A 23,058-nucleotide genomic window follows, 5' to 3' on the forward strand; every position below is an offset into this window, starting at 1 on the left:
AACATGTAAAATATCATTTAAATGTTGAAGCGATCGACAGTATTGGAAAGGGTTGGATGGACTGACAGTATATCCGACGCCTGTGTGACAGGAGTCAGAATATTAAATTCTCTGGACGGTGAATGTCTCCTTGTGCTCTAGATAAGAAGTGGAAGCAGACGGTCAAACCCAAAGGTCTCATGACTAAGCACAAGACTTGTCCAACTACGTAATGTCGTTATTAATGGCACCACTCACCAGAGCAACAGTCAGACCACAAAGGTTTCACTTCATGGCAACAAATTGACATCAAACAACATTTAGCATTTAGGTCAGCTGTTGTGAACACGAAAATCAGCTCAGCGAGTTCAATTCCGAATAAACTTTTATCTACAGTATCAGCTGATCACTGGGTTAAACAAAATTGGCCACAAATGTTTAAATAATTGTAGCATATAGTTTTGATCATGCACTCGCCTCTCTAATGAACTGCCACAGTGTGAACGGCTGCCTGCCTGTGTGAACTCCACAGACGAACAGGCACGAGTCCTCCTGCACAGGGACTTTGAAGCCTGTCACAAAAGGCTTGAGACAGCACTGTTCCTCTCATTAATCTCCCAATAAGGAAATGAATAGACTGACTGCGCTCAACACTTTTTGTTCTCTCATAAAGAGAAACACAGAAGAGCTTGGAATGAAAACTCCACACATTATGAAAGCTATTATCTTCAGCTGCCAGTCTCTGTGAGGGAGAGGGAAAGCTGGTAATCCAAAACTAATAGGCAGAATGAGAGGTGCAAAAAAGTAGGGGACTGGGTCAGATCCACTCTCTCTCTCTCTCTCCTCCAATTACTGACAGACAGTTGAGAATATGAAATGAGACTGTGGAATGAGAAATATTCAGATTTTCTCTGAATGGTATTAAACCCTGACAAAGTAGAAGGAAATGGAGGGTGGTTTCAATTTTGACAATGTATCGAAACTGACAAGATATTAAACTGATCTCAAAACACAGACTGTCTGTATCATTGCCAAGGCAAAATAGGATGTTCTCATCTTTCAGAAAAAAAAAAGATTCATTACTAAAAAGACACAAATTGACATTTTCAAAATGACTGTTTCAATCCCTCCCTTTCATCCAATTATCAGGCAAATGTTTAAAGCAAGACTCAACGAGCACCGATCCTCAGCCACCAAACCAGTTAAAATAGCAAGCATGACATAACTCAAACTACTTGATCTGCAGTCAGTCACTGCAAACAAAATCCCTTTAAATCCTTGATGACTGCAGGACACGCACATCCACACACATCCATCATCACAGAGGTTGCCAGAAGGTCATTGATGGATCTAATATAACAGATAAACATCCAGCAGTGACACCATGCTTTGAAAAACATACAAACACACAGTTACAGGATGTTTTAATTCAGGCCTATTCTTATTACTACGACAGATATTATAATTCCAAGCTTTCTTCATGCACTTGTGCACCATGCACAAATGTATTCAACTCATTTGTGATAGCATGAGTTCTCTCCAAGATCTCACCTATTTTCCATTAAAATAATACACAAAAACCACACACTTGCATCACCAACACCCCATAAGAAATTTGGTCATACAAGCCTTTTCTCGCTTCCGGATATTCTTTTCAATTCTGGGTACCTCGAGCATCCTCCACTGGATCTACCACTTCAAAAACACACCTCATGAAAAAATCAGGAGGCCTGTCTGACATGTGTCCCTGTGCCCTGATGGCATGCCAACACCAAAGACCAGCATTGATTTTCTGTAACGTGGGGTCGGATTAGCCCTCTACAGGGATTAGCTGCCTGTGCAAGGCCTCAGGGTTCGCTATAAAACTAATAATTAATTTAAACAGTAAGGCCCATGGAAGGATACACTCACTACACGTTCCCAGCATGAGGGGGTGAGTATGAGTGACAGACTGTCTGGCACTCCCTGAAAAGAACAGCTGTATACATATATATATGACTACTGTATGTTCAACTTGGTTCTGATGATTACCTTTATAGTTGCACCCAATGACCACCACTTCACATCTTTAAAAGCTCTTGCTCCAGATTAATATGGAGCGTTAATTAACCATTTGCCTTGGCAGAAAGACTTAAATTGTTGTATGAACTCCTATAAAGATTGACAGGGAGGCGTTTAGTTGATAAGATCAAGCTGACAAGAAAACGTGCTCCTACTGTACACGCACACCATTCTGAAATCACAACAAAAGGTCATAAAGATACAGTATGCACTCAAAAACAGCCATGAATGTCTGCAAAAGACAGCAAACACGCTGTTGCTGGCCAGGCTGTGTGAGGACAACAGGACGGATAATCTAATTTCAAACAAAGGCAATTTAGAAACTCCAAGGTGACTGTGTATTAACAGTGTCACCTACTAATTAATTGATTTTTTCATACAATATACTGCAAGTCACAACATACAGAGAAGAAAAGTGTACGAGGGCCTTAAACTAATACTACAATATGAGAGATCTGAACTAGAAAATGCCCAAATTAATAGGCTATAAAATACCAAAAACAGCAAAAATGTCTCCACAAATGAAGCAGTTTCCCTTTAGGTCAATCGCACAACAGCTATCAAACAGCTAAAAGATGTAGAACACAGACAACAGGTGAGGGTAGCTATCAGCACCACACCTGAGAAAAAAATACAATGAAAACATTGCACTGCTACAAAATAAGAGCCTTTCTTTATCCCAAATACAGATACAAAAAATTCTTTATATCTTCATATTCTGAGCTGAATCTCTTTTAGAGCATGAGAACATAAAACTCAGTTAAAAATCAGTCTGAACCAATCTCCTTGTGTATTTTGCCATGTAGCAATTGCATGTTCACATATTAGCATAGTTAGCTTAGACAAGGAACAATACTATATGCTGTATAATTACAGCTGCAATAAAGCATAGACTCCTTGGCAATGGTCTTGTTTGTTTACAGTTGGTATATTTATGTATTCAATGCCTTAAATAAAATTAATGTTGTAACATTTATTGACATTAAAAAGCTGGTGTATACATTTAATACTAACCAAAACAACAAGCCTAAAGCTGTGTGAATAAAAATGTCTTAGGACAGATGTGTGTTTCACTTCAAGTGAAACAAAAACAATGAAAACCATCACAACTTGAAGCATTTCACTGTAGCCCTCTGTTATCCTCCCCCCTCCTTTTACCTTGCTGCCAATAAGGGTTGCCATAGTCAGAGAAGGTAAAGGGATTTCTCCTTCTCTTCAAAAGACTTTGATCTGACTGACAGACAAACGGCCCTCAGATCACAAGTCTACAGACCCTGTTGGGCCTCTCTGCCTGGTCTGCTTGTACATGTACACTTCGTCCCTATGAGGATTCCTTACCCTCCTCCCATTTCCCTTCGTCTTTCCTTTATCCCTTCTTCTTCCTCCTCCTCTACCTCCTCCTTCTGCTCCTCTTCCTCCGCTGTTTGGTGTTTTGAAACATCTGAGTACAGACATGTTCTGAGCTTTGGAGCACCCAGGGGCCCGAGATCCAGACAGAGGGAGAAAATAAAGAAACTCTACAGTGCCCACGGTGCAAAAGCTATCTCACCATTACCACTGGGGAGAAACTCTTAAACATCACCAAACGTCTGGACAGACAGAGAAGATCAGAAGACTGTTTGGTTTGTTGTTCACATAATCGTACTGTCAGCTAATGGTGCACTCGGCAGCTCACAGTGGAACCACTATGATGGGAGTCAATGCATTTATCCTAATGGATAGACAGTGTTTTATGAGGGAAAACAGAGAATAAGAGCACTGTACTATACGGACTGCTGGCCCCAAAATGGAAGGGTTGCTCCTTGTAGTTTTCCAGCACAGACGTGTCAGCTGCATGGACATGAAACATGCCATCACTGTTTCTTATCTCAATATGTCCCTGGGTGGAAAAGTGAGGCAACAGCTTACTGATGTCTTGCAGCCTGCCTGACCATTAAAACATATTTCCATGCTGATGGATGTCAGATGTAGACTAAAAAAAAAAAAAAAAACATAGTTTGCCCTTGATTTTTGAGCTCATTCCCAACTACAGTTTTCTAAACTTATTCTTCATGATTCACAAATGGAACGAGCAAATGTAGACTATAAACAAGCTAAAATAATAGAGGAAAGGGGAGAACAAGAGTGCAGCCGGGTGAGAGCACAGGGGCCGTTATCTCCCACAAATCTTCCTGTCTGACCAATATCAAGTTCTTGGGACGGCGGCTTGGAAGGACAGTCAGTGGTTTTTATAAGTAAAAGCTGTGAAAGATGTGAGTAAGTTTATCTGAAATGGAAACAGGAAATGAGTTACAGCTGTGCTGAGAATGTGGCACAGCTGTCCAGGGCCAGAGATGGTTTAAGCATTCTACAGGAGTACAGGAAAAAAAACACGCACACTCACACACACACACACAAAAGTGGACTCACCCACAAAGGCTGTTAGGGGCCTGAAATTGCAGAGCAAGCAAATAAAAATGACCTGCATGTTCTGTAGTTCATCACTTTGTGAGTGGCAAACCATGATTAAACCTGACTCAAGTCAGAGAGGTTAAAAGATTATCATATTAGTCCCTCGTCTTCAAGATGTAACAGCAAATTCCTTTCGAAATCGTGAGACCTTCAAGAGCTGCTATCTCTAATAACAGTTTCCAACTGCATTTTATGGTCATAGGATTTATTCATCTACTGTCAACATTTATCATGCAGCCCTCTTAAAAAATCATCCCCTAAAACTCAAAACATGGCAAAAACTGCAATCATCCTCTAAAATCTTGGCATGATTCACCCATGTATCTGTCTTCACTTTTCACCCCTGGGCCCTCTAGGAAAGACTGTGGGAGATTGAAAGCCATGAAGCGACCAAAACTGCCTAGACCATACCAAAGGAAGCTCCTTTGTTCCTCGTCCAAAACAGGCTCCAAACCTTTTTTTCTTCCTTTTTTTTTTCCATTTGGGACCCAGCCGAGGGAAGTAGAAGTATGGCTGCCCCTCTCCATGCTCTGTTCTAATATGTTCCATGCCTTCCAGTTGCTTACATCATCAATCTGGGAGATGGCTAAGTGTGATGGGGTGAACATAAACAGTCCTTGAGTTATGGGCTAAAAGAGACACAGGTTGTGTCTCAAACATAAGTCGGCGCCCTCTTCCCTTTTTTTTTTTTTATGAGAAAATGCTCATACAGAAAGGTCCTAATCGCTGGCGGGCATCCCAAATGGCTTTGCATGTGTTATGTGCTTTAAAACCAGTGCTGCAGAGGGAGAGGCTTGAAAAGGAAGCAGCCTTACAATATTGAAATTCACCCACATCATCAACTTCAAGCAGCAAGCTTGTTATTGACAGCCGAGTGCCAGTCCTAATCATCTCCCTTTTAATGCTTGCTTAAAAATGCACACCCTCATGTCAAAACCTGAGTACACATTAACGCTCCCCAAATGGTCTACTTACTAAACATGTCACTAATGAATTATACATCTGACTTTTTCCCCTCTCTCATATTTACATGGTGTTTCGGCAGAATTTGTGTAGTAGTTGTTAAGTATTTAATAAGTATTCAAATATGTACGAGAGTCGAGATCTTTGCCAGGCCGTGCACTGTACAGTAGATGTTTACGCAATATCAAAAGACTCTGCTATGTCTATCAAAACGAGTAAGACATATGGATGGTTTGTTTTTCACTTGCCAGAATAGAAAAGGGAGTATGTCCACTTGGGCCCCATCAGGTCAAATCATAAAGATCCATCACTGGCTTTGCACTCTGCTAAAACGCCAAGGAAACATATTGTAGATTTTAAGACCCTTTTTATTCAGCCAGACTGTGTACTAAAACTAATTGGATTTCTGTCAATGGAAAAAAATATATCCCTGGGACGGCTTTGAACTCAATAGCTCTGACTATCCAACTGCACATGAGGGAGTGGGACCTTGCCACATGCCAAGCACCAGGGAGGAAATTTAAATCGGTGGTCAACATAAAATATTAAAATAGCATGGTATCGAATTTTTGAAAAATGATGTCAGGGCTCATTATGGCCAGCAAGGCAGTGAATTAAGCTATATTTAGTGGGTGATAATTGAAATCATAGCTGTAGTCATTACCACTGACAAGTTTCTAAATAATACCCAATAAATCCCCTCTTTTTAGCAAGGTCCCCATGACAGCTGGCAGTGCTGAAAAATATAAAGCAGAGAAACAGAATCTCTTTTCCTTTCTTTCCTCTGTCCCCCCCGCCCCCCCAACTCCTCTCTCTCTCTCTCTCTCTCTTAGAGCCAATAAAATGTCAGCTTTTATTCTCCTCCTCCAAAGTGTTGGCTAGATGTCAGCAGACCCTTCTAAAGCTCTGCCACTGCAAGCTGAAGGCCTGTAAATCTCTGTGTCAGTGGCACGCCATCCGTCTTGGGATATACAATAAAAAATGTGACGCAGTCATAAAAGGAATGGCATCACTGCCCAGTATATATAATGTGAACAAAAGGAACATAAAGATGTTCCTTTCCATTCACAATCCAAAACCACAAGATGGCCTTATATTGAAGAAGAGAGGAGGAATGCACGAGAAGGCTGATGGCAGCTCCTGACAGTGATTAACAGATGGTTCCCCTGCCATCACTGGGCTTTTGTTGTGTTTTAACAAAGAGATAAAGATTTATACTATGTTACACTGAGGGTAAAGGAACTGTGCAGCGGAAAGCCGATAGACTGGCTACTCCACTGGCTGAAACGGATAAGGCTGACAATAATCTATATTTTCATTGTCAACAAACGCTGTGAAAAGACTAACTCATCAGCAATGAATTAATCCTACTAGCACATATTGGCTGTGTAGCCAAAGCCTGATTGGCTTACTCCTCTGGGCCACAGGCTTCCATTGTCATCCAAAAACTATTAAAAACACATCAGTGAACAACACTGTTGCACTCGTTGACATGTTCCTACATTGCCATGAACATGGGCACTGCAGTTCAATTTGAATCAATCCCCGCACATTGACCTGCTCCTGTAAATACTCAGAGCACCACATATGTGTTAATCCACCAGTGAAAATAGTCCCTAACAAGTGTCCTTATTGCTCCTGTTTTAATAGTGTTTGCTTAAAGCTACAGTGCCAAGCTGTTATAGTAAATTTGGGGCTGTCACAGATAGAAGGGAAGCACTGAAAGATGGACTCAGGCATTGTTGGTTACAGTCTTTTCATTAAATTTGTTGATAATTAGAAAAATCTAAAATAAAGCCAGTCCTATGATTCAGAAAGGAAAATTCACCCTAAACAGGTTGCGCATCACGCTATTTCACAGAAATTGGTCACTTAAGAAAATATCTGCAAACCCAAAAATGTTTTATTCTTCTTTGCACGACACTCTTGACAGCTGTCTCCTGAAAAAAAATGGATGTACAACTCACTTGCATACATGTAGGACACTTATGCAATCCTGTGGGCAACATCAAGGACTATTCTGCAATGTCACTGTATGGTTTGTTGCCATGGTCATACTTGTCACTTCCCTAAACAAGGCAATATACTGATGTATATATATGCTTGTGTGGTATAATATCCTTTAAAAGGGTATACAGATATGTGTACAGATAGGATATACAGGGGGATATACAAAATTATTTTTCACTTCCACTTCAGCATTGTGAGACAGGGCATTTGGCATTAGGGGAATAAATGCTATACATCTTAAAGTCCAGTGGAAGGTAGGAGTGTTCAGTAAGTTCAGCAGTGACAAAACACAGCAAATTGTAGAAATACTGGTGTTGCTCAAACTTTATACAGATTATCATGGAGCACTCTGGGACAGTAGTTTCATGGGAGCCCTGAACAACTGTAATATCGACACAACTGCAACAGTGGCTCTTTTTTTCCCCCACTATGGTGTGACTATTAAGGATGCACCATCCAGTGTAAATCCAATAAAAGTGTATGTTTTTCCACTGACAGACTCAGATTATTATTTGAAGTGTCTGAGAACATTATGAAAAGGATCCATTCAGGGACAGATCTTTTTGTTAAAGAGTAAGACCGTTTTTTGTTTAAGTAGAAAAAGCCACTATATCAGCTCTCGCCAAAGCCACCAGACTCCATTTACACAAATAGTAATTTTATCATCATAAAACACACTTGATTCAAACTCAATAAAAACAAAAATACTCACCAAAAACTTGGTTTGTCTTTCACTGTACCAACTCTCACCACCAACTCTGGTTTGGTCGAAATAAATCTTTAATTTACCAAATCAGGAGCGGATGGGATGGGCATCAGAGAAGCAGTAAGGAAAAACAGCATGAAGACCCAGAATATTTTCTCATCTAACTCTGGATGATTATGATTCGAGAGGTTGAAATTTCTTGGACTTCAATTGATTATTCAAAATGATAATTACTGGATAATGGAAACTCTGGTTGTGTGACTCATCCCCAATTTCCACTGGACAGATGACAGAGCTGATTGCTGCCATTCTATTTAATTAGTGTATTTCCACTGTGTATGTGGCATCTCCATTTCTGAAGTGTCCCAGAAGCCCATGTATGCTCTGCTCCGCACAGAATATGCACAGACTCTATTTTTGATTGACAACAGGTCAATCTGCACAGAGCAGATCGAACCAGACAGGAAGTCAGACACAGGAACAATGTAGAGTTTCCGGTATTTTTCAAAATAAAACATCCTGTGCAGACTTCTGATCATACCTCAACAATAAACTTACTTAAAACAGACAAAAGTAACAATTTAACTACAAAGCGTACTTACTCATGGTAGAAGCACAAAAACTGAGGGAATGACCAAATAAACACGATCTGAGCAAGTCAACACAGTTTGGCTGGCAAAACCCTCTGCTTCTGAAACGTGACCGGTGGGGATTGGAGACGCGTTGAGGACGGTGCAAATATGCATTGCATATGCGCTATCATGCGCTCAGGGGAAATCTTGGGTCAGGTATGTCATGCTGTACCTTCAGTGTATAGAATAGCCCAGGCCCACACAAGAACAGGCGCCGCAGTAATGCTATTTTTCGCAATCAAATATTTATTTTCACAATCGAATGTCTGTTTCTCTTTTTTAAAATTCAATTATACAATTTATGACAGTTACTAACAGCCCTAGTGACTATGGAAACATAAAGTAATTTCTGGTTTTCATAACTGTATGTTAAGTATGTACTTATTTACAAAGTAGAAGTGTATGTGCCAGATTTAATGAGATCTATTGGTGAGGATGAAATATGCAGTTTATCAGCAAACATTATCTGTCCTTCAGGCATATTTATAATAAAGCAAATGTATCTTAAGTGAAAATGCATTGCTAGACACTGAAGGCCACGTTGTTGTGGTGTAGTTGTGATTTGTGGGATAGTTTTTAATCATGTACAACTTGTCTATTTCTGCCAACGAAAAAAAAACAGATTTTAGCTGGCTTTTGGCTTTTGGTTACATTGGAAGACCGTTGTCTTCACTGACTCGATGCAGTGAGAGGTTTTGTGTCAGATGCCTGTACTGTCACCTTTAATACAGCTATCCAAAGACATTACAATTGAAACTGTCCAACTTGTCCACAATATAAGCTCATCTTTAAATGACTTGAGTCATCACAAACTATTTTGATAAATAGAACAAATTACTCTTTACATCTTCACTGCTGCAGTCAGTGACTCGGGCTCTCTGTTGGCAGTTTTAACTGTCCTCAACATTGAGAAAAGTGCTTGCAGCAATCACATAAAGGAAAAGTCTGATATAACCTCAAATTGGAGAGATGGAGGAACAAGACAAGGCATCCATTATGCATAACATCCTTAGCTCTATGTTAGCCCATCATTTCCCCAGGAGTAGTACATCATTTAAAAAAAAAACATCCCTGTGAAAATTAAAAAGGTTGTTTTCCTTTTCAAAACCACAGAATGATACAAAATATCAATGTCCTTGATATGAATAAGTTATTTGCTGCCAGACCTTGTCCCTCTCATCTATCTGGTTTAAATCTCTTAGGGCTGGGAGAGCTCTGCATCCTCCTTAATTTATCAGACACAGATCAGGTTATCCTAGTATATGGACCTAAACAGGCCTGATAGATCGGATATGGAATATATTTCCTCAGCAGGACAGAGTCCGCCACCACTATTACCAGACACAGAGACACTCTATGCTCCCTGTTAAGTGATTTGAGGACTTCATACTGCCAATGTTTCATATCCTCGCCTCCTAACTGACACTTTATCTGCATACCGGCATCTCTGAAGATTGAACACTTAGGCAAGACAATGACAGGCTCTCTTGCCGTTGTCACTTCTCATTCTAGGACCAGTCTAATGCCTCTTACTGGGCTTCTGCCAATAACAGAGCCCCCCACCCCCACCCCCGCCCCCATCCTCATCCCCATCCTCCTCCTACTCCCCTCACCATCAAACAACCAGTCTACCTAGCTTGGATAGAAAAGGAGCACTTGATGCCTGTGACATTCATTTGTCAATTAGCAGGCCTCTTCCCGTGTTGACACACAGCGACTTGAAAGACACAGCAGTGCCTGTGATGAATTAAGAGAGACAGATGAGTGAGGCGTGCGCAGTGGAGTAATACTATAATGTTCTTTAGATATGAATATAAAATGACACAGCTGACAGGCCATACAAGGTTTTATTTCATTTCTCAGTGTACCAGGCCTCCCTACTTTGTCTTCTTTGTTCTCTTTTCATCAGACCGCTTACATCTCATTTTGACAGCCGGGCGACATTTAGAGCACTTTCGTTTTAAAATGCGAGTTAGCATACTTGATTTGTCATTAAAATGCAAAACGCCTGCCATCACCAACATAGCCCGGGTGAGCACATACCCCCTCAGACACACATACTGTACATGCACACACATACACGGGTAGCTGAGATTCATCTGCAATGCAAAAGTCCACTTTTTCTAAATGGAAGGCTGAATGTTGACTTAAAAGTCTAATGTCAGGGTTTGGAGTTCATCTGATGCACATAATCCTCAGTATTAATGAATTAAAGATCTATGTGGTCAGAAATTAATTTCTAATCAAATAATTCATCCACTCCAACACCAAATTCCTTTCCATTTTAGGTGTGCACACAGAATGAGCATACAGTGAATATCAAGTCGAACAGGTCACACAGGCGCCTGTCTGTGGCCAGTCTCTTGACTAATCGATTAGCAAAGTTAACAAAGTTAATTGCCAACTATTTTGATAAGCGATTTACAATTTCAGTCATTTTTCAAGCAAAAATGTCAAACATTTGCTTGTTCCAGCTTCTTAAATATCAGGGTTTGCTGCTTTTCTTTGTCATCTATGATAGTAAGTAAAGTCTTTGGGTTATGGACTGCTGGTTGGACAGAAAAAGTGACTTTAAGAGGTCACTTTGGACTCTGGGAAATTGTGATTGTGACTGTGTTTTAAAGACACAATTGAATAATCATGAAAATAATAAGCAGATTAATTGATAATGAAAATAATACTTATCTGCAGCCCTAGTCTCAAAACATTCGCAAAGGATCAATTTGGACCTTTCACATCTACTAATATCAGAAATACCTTTAACATATAATTCAGTACAGAACTATCACAAACCACCGCAAGGCTGTTGTATTGTAATAGTTTGTACAGGTGTTCAACATTTTAAGCACCATACTTTAATAAAGCTCTGGTGTAGATAGCATGTGTGTAACAGTCGACGTGGTAAAAACACAGATCAACTGGAATGACAAACATTATGCTCAACTATAGTAAACAGTAGCTTGCAACTTTTTTACATGGAGTTATCTAATGAGTATCTAACACTGGGCAAGTGATGGGAAGATCTAACTAGCTAAAACTAATTTTCAGGTATGGTTCAAGGCTTCACAAACGCTGTCATTTTGCAAATGTAACTTGCTTATCAAGATGCCATCTGAGAAGAAATGTCATCAGTGATCTAACACTTTTAGGATGTCTTCCTGTGACTCACAGACATGTTTCCTCCTCAAAACCTCATGTGTCCTAGGCAGTAACACTGCACGTAACAGATGCAGGCACCCAAAGTGCACCCCAAGTCGCAGAGCAGAATCATGTCATGACAGCACATGCCCACTCACTGCATTGTGTACACACCTGACCTGGAACAAAGTGGACGACACAATACCATCCAAGGCCGTCCTGAGACAGAAATCTCACTGTGAGCCACACTCTTCAACACATTGATGAGACAGGTTGACACTGCAGCACACAGAGGGAGAGGTGTGGGTGTGACAGCCCACTACCGTAATTTCATCCTGCCATTACCTGCCCAGCCACTCACAGTTATGCTCACAGAGACAGATGCCCAAACACTGCATGCAAGGAAAACATACACAAACATAAACATATGTGCAACACACACCAAAACACACAGAACTCAGTTAAAGGTGGTGCATTGCTTCCCGCAGTGACTCATTGTCAGGTTGCTGGATGAGTGTTGTCAATTGAGCTGACAGAAATAAGCATATTAGCTACAACAAACTCTGGCAATGTCTCTCTTGCGATTTGAGTCAAGCAGCGTGAAGTGCAGAAGTGCTGGGTGCTGAAGGCAGTCCACCGAGTTTCACAAACATGTGCATCTGTTTACACCTGGTTTGCTTGAGCTGACACTGAAACGAGGTCATCGTGTCAATACACAAATGTCTCTACTGTCTGACATGTAACGTCAGATTGTAGATTCCTGAATGTTGAGGCTAGGAGATAAATAATTACAGGATCTTGGGGTATAAGGCTTCAGATAATCTGTGATTTTGTACTCTGTAATATTGTGCTGAAACTTAAACATTGCTTTTGCTTGATATTTAAGGCTCCATTATAGGGAGCATTATACACTGGTGGTCATCTTAACAGTGTCTGGCAATAATTGCTTAGAAAAACAGTATCAGGTGTGTCTTCCATTCATGTTAGCGATAATTTGTTCCATCTGTCTCTTTAAACATGACGATTAATACCCAGTTTTGAATTGATAAAGCTAATATCCAGCTTTCTGTATATTCCTTAAAATTATGATTTACAATTAACTGTTTTCTGTACGAGGGTCATCATGCATGAAAGCCCACCAGTTAGTTAGAAAAGCAGCCCAAAAAATGTTATGCAACATAAAGATTGAATGTTTTAAAGCCAAGTTTATTTGTGCTCATTTCCTCGAGCGATCGCACATACTTGACAGAGAAGTGTTCAGCATTACATTATATCAGGACCGGCACTTGTAAAGCAATATTTTTTTTCAAACTGAATCTGCACCAAGAGAGATCACCTCCACAGGTGAAAACTACACCAAACACATGGTGGTTTCATAATGAAATGATATCTGTTACACCTCTGTATAGACGGACTTTACAATGGAAATTACTGGTTATTGGATATTGACAGAAATTTCACTTTTCACATTTCAATTTCTTTTACAGGAGAAACTTTCCACCATTAACCTGTGAGTCACCTCTTTGGTGCATTCTAATAGGGATCGGAACTACTGAGGGGATGGCTATTCCTTAGTTAGCATATAACTTTATCACATGCTGACCCGCTCATTGAATTTCACAGCTCCACCCACCCATAACCTTCCAGCGTTGTCATGTGAGCACCTACAGACACCAGTCGCATCAGAGAACAAGTCTATGAGAGAGTAGTGATATATACTGTAGATATAACTTCACTATTAGGTCAGTCATGTATACTTTATAATATGGATTGAGATACAATGTTTAGACATCTTACATTGGGAGTTATTTTATCAAGACGAGTCATCTGGGGGAATCAGTTTTAAAACATCTTCACAACATGCAGAAGATTTTAAAAGTATGCAGGAGATGAAACATTTACAGCAAAAAGGAAAATTATCTCTCTAGACGTGTTTTATGTTAGTTTGTTTACAGATTTTCAATGTGAACCATTCCAACACACTGTCTCTAGGAGAAAAAGATGAAGCAATATAACAGATCACTTTGCCCACTACCAAACCATCAATCAATAGTCCTCCGATATGAGCCCCAAATGTTACGAGTACCACTCCATTACCTCTGCACTGCTTCTCTGCCCACACCACCCTTTGAAGTTTAGTAATGATATCTGACATGTGAGATTAGCCAAACTGAAAATTAATAATGAATTAGTAATATCTGAGTCATAAATATTTGATTCTAAACATCAAGTCCTTAATGTGACAGGTTCAAGCGAGAGAAACATAATGTCAGCCTTGATCTCCCTGAAAGTAACACACACAAGGGTTGTTTCAGTCTGCTTTCATAAAGCTGTTTGTGAGACATAAGAGGCTTTCACTTCCTCTGAGGTAACGTCTACTACTTGACTGTCCGAGTATGTTGTTCGGTGCATATAGCAATCATGACCTGATTGCATCATTCTGTGCAAAGAATAAAGATTTACTAAAGCACATGTTTAGATATTTTAGTTTTTATATTTCAAGCAGTTACTGCAAGTTAACATTGACATGAGCATCTTGCTTACTGTTAGCTGTTTGACGTGTGCACACACACACACACACACCCAACAACACCAATGAAGATCTATGAGTTCAATGAGAAGGACTATTTTTTGCATGCTAAGGCCTGTAGCTTATTTCTCACACCATCCTGCATTCGCTCTCCTCACGCAAGCTCACTCACAATTTCTTTGCTGTCATTGTCTGTGGCTGTCAATTGAGATATCAGCTGTTCTCATCAGCTGGTCACATCTATCCAATAGCACAGTGACACCCTCACAGTCAACCTATGATCTCGCCGCTGTCTTTTTAAATCTGATTCTCTCGCTGCATTAGTTCTTTCACGCTGCTATTATGTGCACCGTTCCACTTCCCCATCACCACCCACTTCCGCCATCATTTCATCATACTCATCATCCTGTAAGTCAACAGGACCATCAACCACCACCCCCACCACCACCCCCACCACCACCGGACTCCATAGGGGGTGCATTTTGCTGTTGTTCAGGGCAAAGCCCCTCGATTACAAAATCTCCCTGTGGAGTCTAAGTTTCCAAGACCTTCTGAATAGACTTAATTATCACATGTCATCTGTCATAATAGGCAGCGATCTTTACTTCATTCACTTGTCTCTCCTGATTGAAATATCGTTACCTGTGTTCGTCACTTAAGTGAAAAATATTCTACAATTTCAGTAAATTACTCTTTCCAGTTGCAGACCTGAATGTGTGACAGGTGCGTCAGAGTACAGCATGACTAATACAAACAAAAGCACACATCATCTCTCTAACTGCTCCCACAACTTTCATCAGGTATATGAACAAGCATCACAACAGTTACTTATATACCCACAGAAAAAATAGAAAATGCTCTAACATTCCATTGCAGCAGCTTTAGCCATAGCCATATTTATGCCTATGCATGCAATTTGGTTTCTGTGTATTCAGGTTCGAATTACCAAGGGCAGCCCTCAAACTCAACAATCTTTTTATCATCTGAATAATGCCCCATTTTAGCACATTTACAATGATTGAACACCTTGTATAAAGGTGAGCCTCATACTAAGCAAAACTGTGCACACACATGAATATAGTTCATATTAGGTCAGTAGGTCAGAGGTCATATATTTCCTGTGAATAATGCATCGCAGTCACACATTCACAGTGCCTTGCTCACATGCACTTCAACAATGCCTTAATTCATTCATTTATACATTTACCTCAAACAGATTTTTCCACTTGGTCTGAACTCTGTATACAAATGGCGGATTCTGCAATGTGACACAACGTCAATCGGTTAAATTGAGGACTTCACATTTCCAGTACAGACAACTGCCTCAAGACAACAATTTTCAACAAAAAATTGCCTCTATTCAGACGGCTTCATGGCATGACAGTCATGAAAAGGGTTCAGAAACAAAAGCACCTCATAACCATCATCTCCATTCTATTGCTTGCCAGATCAACTATGCTAGTCCTGCTGTTGAAATGGCGGCCCCCTCAGAAGCTGCTGCCACGAGGTGTTCCTTCATGTCCTGTCAGAGGAATCTTTTCTTCTATTTGCCCCTGAATTAGCATGTCACATTTATCGATTGTGCCTTTTATCCTGCTCCAGCGTGACATCAGCCCAGCTCTGACACTCATTCAGCTCTTTGATGTTCTGATGACACCCTGACCACCTCTAGACTGAGGGCACAAATTCAATTGCACCTGATGTAAAGATGCACATCTCCCAGTAACAGACAGAGAAGGAGACAGAGGGAGACAGACAATATATGTATGCATCCAGGTGAGTACATGTTTGTGGACTGTGCATCAGTCATTTACCTGAGCTGATTGAAGCTGAGATCCAGCCTTCTTGCAAACTGGCCATATGTGTCTCCAAGGAAGTCAGGAATGTCCTTACAGTCATGTCCAATGTAGGAAATCTTTAAGTATTAAAGAGGATTAAGAGGAAACAGAGAGATAACTATGAGATAAGAAGCAATATTACAATAGCATCCATGACAAGAGCACAGCAAAATAATACTGTTTCAGGATACTTCACCTTTAAAACCATAATGACTTGGGACCACCATTTGAATTCATTTTGAATAATATTGGATGCTACATAAAGCAGCAGTTAACACTACAGTCAGGGCGTTTCACTGTCAACACCCAGAAGAGTAGAAGTTTGTAACTGAAGCCACGCTCGGTAGTGGAAGAAATAGTCAGAGATTTTGCTTAAGTATCAATACCACAGTGTAGAAACACTAATACTTATCATTAACGTTAAATATACTTAAAGCACTAAAAGTAAAACGTACTCATGCAGAATGGCCTATTTCAGAATATTGCTGGATTACAATTAGTACTGCATTTATTTATAAGTGTTACTATGTTGCAGGTGGCAAAGGGAAACCTATTTTCAGCTGCTTTATGTATGCCTGGATATCTTCATCTATAATAGTCATAATTTACAAAATGACTATATTTTGTATGGATTATCTGAATATGAAAAGTAACTAGTAACTAAACTGTCAGATTAATGTAGTGGAGTAAAAAGAACAATATTTGCCTTTAAAATTTAGAAAATGGAAATACAAGTACCTCAAGACTGTACAAAAGAAAAGTGTTTGAGTGAATATACTTGGTTACAGTCCACCTCTGGCCATGCGAGTAATTTTGCAAAAATATAATCATTTTCTATATGTTTTGTAGTGATAATTGTACATACAACATAATACTTTAACAGTTTTAACGTACCACCGTACAATATTAAGAAAACATTGTGTTTACGACATGATATTGGTGCAACTTGGAGGCATGCTTCCTTCCACTGAAGCTGTAGGAGGAACTACAAAACTGAAAGTCATGACTGTAACGTTAGCAACAGTGTGTCACATGACATGTCGATGAATGAAAAAAACTGTATATATTTAGCACCGGCGAACACGTAAACCTTTAAAAAACGGTCACTTGCATACTACCGTCTAAACACGCAGGGTGGCAAAGTCAGACAGAAACAGTTTCCAAAACAAACTTACTTGAGTTCCATTCAAAGCGACCAACGACTCGTTATGTGCCATAACTTTTTGCTGAGGATGACAACACAGCGACTCTGTGTTTTTAGATAAGCTATCTGAGTTGATATCTGAAGTCCTGCTCACGTAAGGACCCCGCTGCTGTCACCATTAAATGGCAACGTTAATGTTCGTGGAATAAGCCCGGCTACTTTAGACTTCTGCTGGCGCTTTCCATTCGACTTTACAGTTTCCGCGTGCCGTTTCAATCAGCTGACCGGCTGTTGTGCGGAAGCACGCGGACGCTGTCTGACACTCATGAAATCTCAGTGCTGATGGGTTGGGGTAGGGCTGTGCTCACTGTTGCCCCATGAAAACACACATTCCCCCGTACATTACAAATAAAAAAAAAAAAGCTGCATAAAATTAAAACACTTTCACGTTTCAAATAAAGCACAAAAACAGGAAATTAATTTTTGTACAACAAACACTTCATAGCCAGATAAGACCATCAGCACCTGTTGAAAAGCACCTGTAATACACCTGTTTTCAGTGACAATATCCACAGGACTGAGACGTTAAAAATATCTAGCATACTCCACCACTCTTAGTATAAATCAAGAGTAAATTAAAATGAATTCAATGCCTTCGTTTTACCTATGTTAGCTTAAGAAGCTACTTTAGCTCTGTTATGATAGTTTGAGCACTGCTCTTTTGTCGGTGGTTTACCTGAGATATACTTGCAAAACTCATTTGTTAGTCCCCATTCTTGAGTGATTTGGACTTGTAAAACCCCAAACACATTGCTTGGAAATACTTACAATAAAGCATATATCTCCTTTTGTGTGGCTTGTCCATATAGGCCTGGCTAACGTTATATTTGCTGAGATAACATCTTCATCTCCTCTTTTTATTATAGAGACATGACATGGTGGGCTCATTACTGCCCCCTGTGGCCGTAAAATAAGTTCAGTTCAAATGTTCCATTAACTAAGTTATACAAATTAAAACATATTTCACTTGGCCTTGTCCTTTAGCTAGCCATGAAGTTTTGGTTAGTTTTGGGTTTATTAGCTCAGGTTTTCAGTTCTCACTGGAACTACTTTCTATCAAATAAATACTGTAGTTCTGTTGACATGTTCTGTAGGTTATTGACTGTAACTGGGATGTTATTTCTGAAAAGATGGCCCACATTGAGGTGAGTGTTTTGTTTTATATAATCAATGAGAAGTCTAATGTTAGCAGAACACACAAATGCTTGAGGTTGAGACGTAGATCTCAGACGTAGACGTAGATCTCAGAGACAAATATCTCAGAATTTGAGCAGATAAACGGAAAGCTAATATTCTCACTTACTGCTTTGGGTAGATAAGAAAATATGTTAGTTTGTTGTTGTTGGCTATGAACTTTTTATTTTTTTGAGGGGGGGATTTGCTTGTATGTTTGTTTTTTTGTTTTTCTGTTTGTTTTTGTAATTAAGGTGAATGACTCTTTACAACCAGACAGCAATCCATTAATTAAAATTTCCTGACAAAAGAAGACAAACCTTCAGTCTTTGTGGCTGTGGCGGGCTTGTAATAAGCCCATCCAATCATTTTTTGGCCTGAATGAGATGATTGGATGACCACCTGTCTGCCCACATATGTGCCTGCCTTCCCACATGCCAATGGAGTCTTCTACGGGGCTCAAGGTTTAGTGAGCTAGTCACATAACCAATTTCAGAGAAAATGCAGCCAAAATTTCTCAGTGCTAACATGCTAGCTTGCCTACTAGCCTGGGGTATAAAGAGCACCAAAAGTCCCAGAAATGTCATGAATTTCAAATTTATTTACACCAATAAAGTACATTAACTGGATCCTGCAGTGGTTTTATACAAGGATGCTATGTTGACAAGTAGTTTTATGACCTTAATTATTGATAAATCATATGCCATTTACCTATGATAGTCAAACCTGGCAGTAGCAGCTGTAGTCAGAGGGTTTAGCATATCATAATAAATAGGCAATTTATAAGTAGGTGTCTAGGTATCTCTCTTATTGGTCCTTAGACTAAACATTATTCCAAAGGTTTGTGACCCAGACCACCTCACAAACCCAATGAATGCAAGAGTTTTCGTTTTAGTGTTACAATGCAATGATCTGGACAAAACAATATCTGCAAAGTTGTCAGTACAGAAGTGGAGAAAAACACTGACTGTATTCAGTGACTGATTACACACCCATGCTGAGTTTAGGAATGTGAGATTTAAGCTTTTAATTGTCTCTAAGAGGTTGTTTAAAAGGAAAGCAAAATTAAATGACCGAGCATAGGATAGAAACACCCAGAGGGACACAAACTTCCTCATGACGTGGTGAAAATAAATTAGAGGTGTGACATGAGCTTTGCCCTCAGCTGCACAATAATCATGGTTTTATGTCACTGTCATGCATGTGCAACAGGTGCATTTGGCCTACTTTAATCTTTAATTGATAGATAGATAGATACCTTGCAAATGCTGCAGGTAAACTTTGTACACACTGACCTCTTGGTGTCATTAATCATTTGTGCATATGACTTATATTTTTCAAAATAAACTATCCCCGAACCCAATCACATTGTGTTTCTGGCATTGCTGTTGTATAACAGAGCATGTTCTAGAAGTTAAAGAAAAGTAAAGAAAATAATAATGACTAAAGAGCCTGGAGCTTGTGTATTGAGCTAATATTCAAGCAAACTTACTGATACCATTTGCACTATTTGCAATTTTCCCCCAACTTGCATGTCTTAGTCAAATTATCAGATTAAATGCATAGCCATTGTTAGTTTAAACTGGGGTTTAGAGTGCAGCCTTGAAAGTTAATTTTGCTATGATTCCATGTATCTGAACATAAAACATTTGATCCTAAAGGAGCTGAGTTCAAATGGATTATGCATCTCTAAATTCCTGACTGTGGAGATAACTGGATAAAGGTAAAATTGTATTGGGTGATCATTAAATTACCCATATGGGTCTTAGAGCAATGGTGAAATTGTAATTGAAATATTATCACATCTATTTGACCCTCACTTATCTTTCGACTCATATTTGGACCCCGCTGCCAGAGGATATCCGATAACATTAGTTGCTATGGAGCACTTTTCTCTTACCTGCTAACCTTGTCAGACACAAAAAGAGCACTTTGAATAATAACTTTGTGTGGACATTAAATGACTTGACATCAGTTTGATCTTGTTTCGTATATGTTTGTTCACTTGATTCTTTCTCAAACTTAATATACTGTATAACATTCTGCCCGTCAACTTTAATTTTACTTTCATTATTGAAATTAAAGTTGTCATTGTTATGGTATTGGGGATTACTGTCCCCACCCATAACAGAGGATTATGCAGTCCTGTCACAGATATAAAATTATGACAGTCCCACCAAACTACTGCCATGTTGAAAAGCTAAAAATATATTACTACTTCATAGTAGCTTGAGGTTTTCAGTTTACTTTAGTCACCAGATTATCATTCATTCATTTATCATGTGCCACTGTACCCTGAGAGCATGCATCTGAGCAGACATTGCAACCATTCGACCAAAGGAGCTTACTTCACCACGTTTATTCCCCTCTGACTGAAGCTATGCTAAAGAGTGAAAACAGTGCTTTGATACAGTATGGGGTGGGGGGCAAATGTGCGCATTTTGGGGTTCACAGTAGCACTGGGCTAATGGAAGCACAAAGTTTGGGGACATCACGTTGTTCCTGCACTTTAGTGTGTATGTGTGTAGTGTGTGACGTCACGCGGGACCTCCCATACGCGGAAAAGCTCACTTTCTTCCTGCTGCCCGCCCGGAGAGAGCGCGAGAGCCTGCATGGCTTCAGTCTCCAGCGCGCGCGCCTTGCGGTGCTGCACATTTGACAAAGTGTAATGTTTGCTGTGTTTGTGTGATGCCAAACTGTTCCGTTTAGACAAGAGGACTACTGAATGTTGTAACTGTGTTATTTTTTTATTTTTTATTTTTACCCTTTTACCTCTCTGACGTTTTACATCGGAGCTTAGTAGCCAATGATTCCAGGTAATGTGTCACGGACTTTCCTGTAAACCCGTCCTTCCTCCTTGGAGTTTAAGAAAAATTCATTTCTGCTTCATGCTCGCGTTTTAGCGGGTTTAATCCTCACCCGTGCAGCCGATATTTTCTTTTATCTGTTGCTGGCTATTTGGAGAATATGTGCTCTCTTTAAAACGCAGGCTTTTAGCTAGGATATTGTCCTAAAGTGGCCGAATTAATAGCGTGAAAGCGGATCGGGACAAAATAATAAGAATAACTTTAATTTCGCGCAGAGCTCCAAAACAGTCAGAGCCAACAAGAAAAAAACTTTTTAAATTATAAAAATATGTAAGATTTGATGATCTGCAATCACTTGAGCCGTTTAGATTTTTCTATTTTACGTGTCCTTACCTTTATATATATGTAAATCAAGAGTGAAATGTGCTCTTCCTCGCTACATAGCAAGAAGTCGGCCCAGCATCTCAGTAATCCTGCAAGTCCAACATATTTCCTCACGAGACGTAAATAGTTGTATTTGCATGCGGAGAGTGATTCATAAACATGTCACTGTTATGAAATATACGGGGATATTAAAACTTTCTATTTAAATATCATGAATTATGGTCGCAAAAATGTGTTCCCATTTAAGGGGAATGCCGAGTATTTTGGTGTCTGGTGCAGAAGCCCATTCGTCATACGGACAATAAAGAGGGTTTTCGCCTGACAGTGAAAATTTATGGTTGCCCTTCTTTGCCCTAATAACTCACATATTGTGTCACGGACTGACAGCCCTTGCAGAAAACAGCAAGCCTGTTATCAATCACACATCTTTGCATATTGTGAAACGTCCCCCCCACCCCCCACCTCCTTTTTTTTCTGCCAGACAAAAACACTGAAAACATTTGAAGGAGGAGAGCTGCGCTCATTTGGACTTTTCCCCCTGTTACAAACTCCCATTAAATTGAGAAGAACTGTTGGCCTTTTTTGCAGCGGGTTATTTATATTACACATGATCTCCAAATTATGACCAAAGTGTCCATAGAGAAGACAATTACTGCTTGTTTTTATTTATTCATATACAGTTTACAAAGCTGTAGTCAGTCATGCAGAGCAGCAGGCCCATAAAGTGAAGTCAATCTTTTTCAGATGGTTGCTGAAAAACGCCTTTTCCCCTCATGACATAAATTTCTAAATCGTTGCTGTAGATTATATTTCTTTTTACCACATGGATAAAATGTCTGTTTTATTTTATTTTACTCATTGTACCCTTCATCCCAAATTACATTTTCGGCAGATTATGAAGTCAAATAGATTTTATGTGCGTTTTGTTTATATCAGGTAGCCTACACGTTGTAGTTTTCCACCCAAAAACATATTTTGCCCCTTGACTGTCCACTCCAGGTTTTCTTGCTCTCCAAGTTGACCTGTCAAGCAGATTACCACAGAAAGAGATTAATGGCAGAGGCGGGTTGCAATAATAATCGTTTTGTTTGATGTGACAACTTTGATAGGCGTTGATTTACTTACAAACTGATAGGCTTTTAATTGAGCGCCTCCATCCCGATTGAGATGAAAGGAAAACCG

General features: G+C 39.7%; 1 protein-coding gene across 1 annotated transcript in view; it reads right to left on the reverse strand.

The window, feature by feature from the left end:
• Window positions 1-17,716, reverse strand: part of lrmda (leucine rich melanocyte differentiation associated) — a 202,592-nt gene extending 184,876 nt beyond the window's left edge. The window contains exons 1-2 of the mRNA XM_041947991.1: window positions 17,484-17,716; window positions 16,285-16,385 (exon numbers count right to left, since the gene is read on the reverse strand). Coding sequence (XP_041803925.1) covers window positions 16,285-16,385; window positions 17,484-17,525 — 143 coding nt within the window. The 5' untranslated portion in view covers window positions 17,526-17,716. The remainder of the gene's footprint in view (window positions 1-16,284; window positions 16,386-17,483) is intronic.
• Between the last annotated feature and the right edge of the window lie 5,342 nt (window positions 17,717-23,058).

This window comes from Chelmon rostratus, chromosome 11 (assembly GCF_017976325.1).
Source record: "Chelmon rostratus isolate fCheRos1 chromosome 11, fCheRos1.pri, whole genome shotgun sequence".
Lineage (NCBI taxonomy): Eukaryota > Metazoa > Chordata > Actinopteri > Chaetodontiformes > Chaetodontidae > Chelmon > Chelmon rostratus.